The sequence below is a fragment of the Mandrillus leucophaeus genome, unplaced genomic scaffold (genome assembly GCF_000951045.1).
Source record: "Mandrillus leucophaeus isolate KB7577 unplaced genomic scaffold, Mleu.le_1.0 Scaffold137, whole genome shotgun sequence".
NCBI classification, from domain to species: Eukaryota; Metazoa; Chordata; class Mammalia; order Primates; family Cercopithecidae; genus Mandrillus; species Mandrillus leucophaeus.
In genome coordinates, this window is record NW_012101332.1 from 733911 (window position 1) to 740539 (window position 6629).

The 6629-nt window shown below is 54.1% G+C and overlaps 1 protein-coding gene across 1 annotated transcript in view; it reads left to right on the forward strand.

The window, feature by feature from the left end:
• Positions 1 to 6629, forward strand: part of SIPA1L3 (signal-induced proliferation-associated 1 like 3) — a 381648-nt gene that overhangs the window by 228849 nt on the left and 146170 nt on the right. Inside the window, exon 3 of the mRNA XM_011973395.1 lies at positions 1741 to 3572. Coding sequence (XP_011828785.1) covers positions 2051 to 3572 — 1522 coding nt within the window. The 5' untranslated portion in view covers positions 1741 to 2050. The remainder of the gene's footprint in view (positions 1 to 1740; positions 3573 to 6629) is intronic.

The following is a 6629-nucleotide window of genomic DNA, read 5'->3' on the forward strand; positions in this document are numbered from 1 at the left end:
TTTTGTTTTTTGGGAGTTTTTTTGTTTTGTTTTGTTTTTTTTGAGAGAAGGTCTCACTTTGCTGCCCAGGCTGGAGCGCAGTGGTGTGATCATGGCTCACGCAATCTCAAACTCCCGGGTTCAAGCAATCCTCTTACCTCAGCCCCCTGAGCAGCTAGGACTACAGGTACCTGCCACCACACCTGGCTAATTTTTGTATTTTTAGTAGAGACAGGGTTTTGCCATGTTGGCCAGGCTGGTCTTGAGCTGCTGGACTCAAGTGATCCACCCACCTTGGCCTCCCAAAGTGCTGGGATTACAGGCGTGAGCCACCGCGCCCAGCTGGAAGTCTCCATGGAAAAACTGACATGGGAAGGAACCAGCCCCAGGAAGGAACCAGCCCCCAGAAGGACTGAGGAAGCATATCAGATATCCTGGATAAGGTTTAGTGCATCAGAACAGAAAAGAAGGCCAGTATGATCAGAGTTTAGTCAGGGATGGGGAGAGACATCAGAGCCAGATCCTGTGGGGTTTATGGAGCAGGGGAAGGAGTTTGGATAGTGTTTTAATGCAGTAAGCAGTCACTGGGGAGATCTCAGTGAAAAAGTGATGGGCTCTGATTTACCCAGCCATAGTCTGCAGTAACCACATGGATTTCTAGAGACATTCCTTCTGCGGCTTTCCTCCCCAAACTCCACTGGTGCTCATGTTGACTCATCTGTCATTTTCACTTCCTTTCTGACAGAGTAGCTGAGCTGAGCGAACAACAGAGCAGATGGACAATAGTCTGGCCTCTGCGTGAAGCCACCAGTTCACGGGAAATACAGGGGGCAGAGGAACATGTTAAGTGGCACCACAGGGATCCTGAAAGTGGGGAAATCCACAGGACGGGTGACCCTTTTCCTTCAACAAGTAAAGAGCATCAAAATAAAGGAAGGTGGCCATTGTAGAGTAAAGGAGACTTAAGAAAATACCTGCACAAGCAGAAGATAATTTCGAACAAACCAGCTCACAAAAGACACCTGCGAGACAATGACGGGAAATGTAATGCAGGCAGGGTACTGCATGACATTAAAGAATTCTTGTTAATTTAGATGAGTATGATAATGTTATTGTAGTAATTTTTTTTAAACCTTACCTACTAGAGATATAAGCTAAAGTATTTATGGGTGAAATGACCTGATGTCTGGCCGGGTATGGTGGCTCATACCTGTAATACTAGCACTTTGGGAGGCTGAGGTGGGCAGGGATTGCCTGAAGTCAGGAATTCGAGACCAGTCTGGCCAATATGACGAAACCCTGTCTCTACTAAAAATACAAAAACTTAGCCGGGCAAGGGAGTGCATGCTGGAATTCCAGCTACTTGGGAGGCTGAGGCAGGAGAATCATTCGAACCCTCAAGGTGGAGGTTGCAGTGAGCCAAGCATGTGCCACTGCACTCGAGCCTGGGGTGACAGAATGAGACTCTGTCTCAAAAAAAAAAAAAAAAGACCTGATGTCTGGGGTTTACTCTAAAACATTCTATTAGAAACAAAGAAGGTCATAAGGTGGGGTGAATAGATGAAATGGGAATAGGAACTAGTTAGTGGTTGTTGGAGCTGATGGGTGACTCAGTCTCCTCTCTGCCTTTGAGTTTGTTTGCAAATTTCCATAATAAGTTTTTTTTAATGAGTGAGGCTGTCAAGAAAAGTCACATGTCCCACTTTCTGGGAGCAGTAACACGGCTATCGCAGCTCACATTTTCCTTTTCTCCCATTTCAGCATGGCGGGGACAACTTCCTCGCCACCTCCGGCTGGCCAGCCCCTGCAACTGCTGCCTGCTCAGTGGTGCTGAGCCACTCGGTCTGGAGCCCCCAGGACAGCACCTGCTTCCTGAGGTTGTCCTGGCTCAGCTGTGCACAGCGATGGTGGAGAACTGGACTCCACAGGCTCACAACCTTCCTGTCAGGTTTCAGGGCCCAGCATCCTTCATCCTGGGCCTGGCGGCCCTGAACAATGGCTGAGGGGTGGGGAACCCTATAGAGTGACACCACATCGTACCGGGCCAGCAGCACTCCAGTGCCCGTGGACTATGACCACCTATCGGGCCATCCCCAGCGATGGTGTGGACCTGGCAGCCAGCTGTGGGGCCAGGGTGGGCGATGTCCTCCCTGGGCCACACACAGGGGACTATGCTCCCTTGGGATTCTGGGCCCAGAATGGCAGCATGTCCCAGCCTCTTGGTGACAGCCCGGTCACCGCCACCGCCACCACCCGCCCCAGCCCCACCACCCCCGCAATGCCGAAGATGGGTGTACGCGCAAGGGTGGCCGACTGGCCGCCCAAGCGGGAGGCCCTGAGAGAGCAGAGCAACCCAAGCCCCTCACAGGACACAGATGGCACAAAGGCCACCAAGATGGCCCATTCCATGAGAAGCATACAGAACGGACAGCCCGCCACCAGCACCCCAGCTTCCTCAGGGTCCAAAGCCTTCCACCGACTCTCCAGGAGAAGGTCCAAAGACGTGGAGTTCCAGGACGGGTGGCCCCGGTCCCCCGGCAGGGCCTTCCTCCCCCTTCGGCACCGCAGCAGCAGCGAGATAACGCTCAGCGAGTGTGACGCGGAGGACGCGGGGGAGCCGCGCGGGGTCCGGCACACGGGGGCGCTGCCCCTCTTCCGCGAGTATGGGAGCACCTCGTCCATCGATGTGCAGGGCATGCCGGAGCAGAGCTTCTTCGACATCCTCAACGAGTTCCGCAGCGAGCAGCCCGACGCCCGGGGCTGCCAGGCCCTCACCGAGCTCCTCCGGGCAGATCCTGGCCCGCACCTCATGGGGGGCGGAGGCGGAGCCAAGGAGGACTGCCACAACGGGCAGCCAGCCAAGGACAGCCTCCTGCCGCTGCAGCCCGCGAAGGAGAAGGAGAAGACCCGGAAGAAACCTGCGCGGGGCCTCAGCGGCGGGGACTCAGTGGACTCGTCCATCTTTCGGAAGCTAAGGAGCAGCAAACCCGAGGGGGAGGCTGGGCGGTCCCCGGGGGAGGCCGACGAGGGCCGCAGCCCTCCGGAAGCCAGCAGGCCGTGGGTGTGTCAGAAGAGCTTCGCCCACTTCGACGTGCAGAGCATGCTGTTCGATCTCAACGAGGCGGCCGCCAACAGGGTGTCGGTGTCGCAGAGGCGGAACACCACCACGGGCGCCTCGGCCGCCTCCGCCGCCTCGGCCATGGCCTCCCTCACGGCCTCGCGGGCCCACAGCCTCGGAGGCCTGGACCCGGCCTTCACCAGCACAGAGGACCTAAACTGCAAGGAGAACTTGGAGCAGGACCTCGGCGATGACAACAGCAATGACCTGCTGCTCAGCTGCCCACACTTCCGCAACGAGATTGGGGGCGAGTGTGAGCGCAACGTGAGCTTCTCCCGGGCTTCCGTGGGCTCCCCGAGCAGCGGCGAGGGCCACCTGGCAGAGCCCTCCCTGAGCGCCTACCGCACCAACGCCAGCATCTCAGTACTGGAAGTGCCCAAGGAGCAGCAGAGGACGCAGAGTCGGCCCCGGCAGTACAGCATCGAGCATGTGGACCTGGGCGCCCGCTACTACCAGGATTTCTTCGTGGGCAAAGGTGACGGATGGCGGGTGGGTGGGAGGGTTGGGTGGGCCGCGGCTTGTCTCCGAGACCCCTACTTATTCATTTACTCTGTGCCAGGTACTGCTCTGGCACTGAGGATGTGGCAGGAACAGAGACCTCCCTTCTGGAGGGCTGTGAGGATCCGGTGAGCAGAGCCACCCGGGCCTCAGCCCTGTGTCTGACACAGCAGCACTCCATAAACCTGGAGCTACAGGACACAACAGCTCTGCATTTACTCAGCACATACGGGCTTGGGACAGCTCAGTGCCAGGCACTCTCTAGAGCCTGGGGGTATAGTATCAACCAGCTTGAAACAAATATTCTGTCTTCCCAGCACTTTTAATGTTTTCATGGGTAAGACAAACAATAGAACAGGATAAATACGAAAAATACACAGGGGATTATAGGGTGCTAAATGCAGTGGAAAAGAGTAAAGTGGGGGCCGGGCGCGGTGGCTCAAGCCTGTAATCCCAGCACTTTGGGAGGCCGAGACGGGCGGATCACGAGGTCAGGAGATCGAGACCATCCTGGCGAACACGGTGAAACCCCGTCTCTACTAAAAAATATAAAAAAACTAGCCGGGCGAGGTGGCGGGCGCCTGTAGTCCCAGCTACTCGGGAGGCTGAGGCAGGAGAATGGCGTGAACCCGGGAGGCGGAGCTTGGATTGCACCACTGCACTCCAGCCTGGATGACAGCCAGACTCCATCTCAACAAAAAAAAAAAAAAAAAAAAAAAAAAAGAGTAAAGTGGGGAAGAAGGAAATGGAGTGTTAGGGGGTGGGGGCAGATCTCAGTAGAGGATGGTCAGAGAGGGCCTCGGAGGCAGGTGCGGTTTGAGTACCGAGCTGAAAGCACCATGTGCAAATTGCAGACCCTGTTCCCAGAACAGAGCAGCGAATACGTAAGTCTTGGAACTGCCAGGCGCGGTGGCTCACGCCTGTAATCCCAACACTTTGGGAGGCCGAGGACGGCGGATCACTTGAGGTCAGGAGTTCAAGACCAGCCTGGCCAACATGGCGAAACCCTGCCTCCTCTAAAAATACAAAAATTAGCCAGGTGTGGTAGCACATGCCTGTAGTCCTAGCTACTCGGGAGGCTGAGACAGGAGAATCTCTTGAACCCGAGAGGCGGGGGGTTGCAGTGAACCAAGATCGTGCCACTGCACTCCAGCCTCCAACTTGAGTGACAGAGCGAAACTCCATCTCAAAAAAAAAAAAGTCCTGGAATGTTGGAGGAACAGACAGGAGGTCAGTGTTGCTGGGGCAGAGTGATGGGGTAGAGTGGATGGAGCTGACGCAGAGGGGTGACAGGGGCAGGTCATGTGGGACTATAGCAAGGACTCTCATTTGTACCCTGCATGAGATGGAGCCACAGGACGGCTTTGAGCAGGGCAGGGCCCTCCTCTGACTCCTGTGTTCACGACCTGCCCCCAGCTGCATGTGGGGAGCAGACTGTGAGGGATGGGGAGAGGACAGGGGAACAGGCAGGAGGCTGCTGCAGTCATCCAGGCAGGAGATGATGGACATGGCTAAGATGGGAGCCTAGAAGTGGGGAAGAATCTTGCGAGCTACTACTGGATCCATTTAGGAGTGCGGTGACGCCATCTCTGCTCACTGCAACCTCCACCTCCCAGGTTCAAGCGATTCGTGGGCCTCAGCCTCCCAAGGAGCTGGGACTACAGGTGTGCACCACCACACCCAGCTAATTTTTTTTTGTATTTTTAGTAGAGATGGGGTTTCACCATGTTGGCCAGGATGGTCTTGATCTCCTGACCTTGTGATCTGCCCGCCTCACCCTCCCAAAGTGCTGGGATTACAAGTGTGAGCCATCGCACCCGGCCTCTGGATCCACTTTGAAGGCGAAGCTGTTGATGTTTGGAGGGTGTTAACATCAGGGAGAGATGGGCTTCATACATGATTAGTGCTGGTGAGGCATTCCCAGGAGACAGCATAGCGTATTGCAGAGACCATAAACCCAGGCAGCTTCAGGGGACAGCAGAACACTGCAAGAGTACGGCATGCTAGGCAAAGACTAGGCCATTCCTGCCCGGTGCCAGCTGACTGTTGTCATGCAAGACATGCAGACAAATCTAGTGTTACCAGCCTTTCCAGTTTTTCAAGATTCTCCTGAAACTCAGATTTTTTAAAATATAGACTTTACTGATTTTTAGATGGTGGCAGCTATAACGATTCAGAATTATTAGCTGGGTATGATGGCTCATGCCTGTAATCCCAGCACTTTGGGAGGCTGAGGCAGGCGGATCACTTGAGGTCAGAAGTTCAAGACCAGCTTGGCCAACATGGTGAAACCACGTCTCTACTAAAAATACAAAAAAATTAGCCAGGCGTGGTGACATGTGGCTGTAATCCCAGATACTTGAGAGGCTGAGGCAGGAGAATCACTTGAACCCAGGAGGCAGATGTTGCAGTGGGCCGAGATCATGCCACTGCACTTCAGTCTGGGTGACAGAGTGAGACTCTGTCTCCAAAAAAAAAAAAAAAATCAGAATTGCTTGTAACTGCTAGTAACAGGCTTAAACAACATAGAAGTGACTCTCCTGTGAAGAAATCCAGAGTTCAGCAGCCCAGGGCTGGTTTGGTCAGTCTTCAGCATCAGTGGAACATCAGCCTTAGTGCATGGCATGATCCCCCGCCGCCCCGCACCAAGATAGCTGCTGGAGTTACAGGCATCACATCTGTGTTTCCAGGCAGAGAAAAAGAGGAAAGGGTAAGGACAAAAAGGCAGACCTCTTGTCAAGTCAACCCCCTTATGCTGTTATGCCTAGTGTTTCATTATTGGAACACTAAGCATGTGGGAGTTATAGCCTACTGCTCAAGGTCATTGCCAGGGTCTGAATTTTTACTCCTGGAAAAATCCACAAAATGGCAGTTTCCAGCATAAATGGGTTAAAGAGCTTTCTCAGAAGCCCCATCCAACCACTTCCACTTAGTGACCACACCTGTGTGCAAGGAGGCTGGGAAATATAGATTTTTAGCTAGACAGTTTCTCTTTTCCAAGAATAGAGGGTTTTTCTTAAAAAAAAAAAAAAAA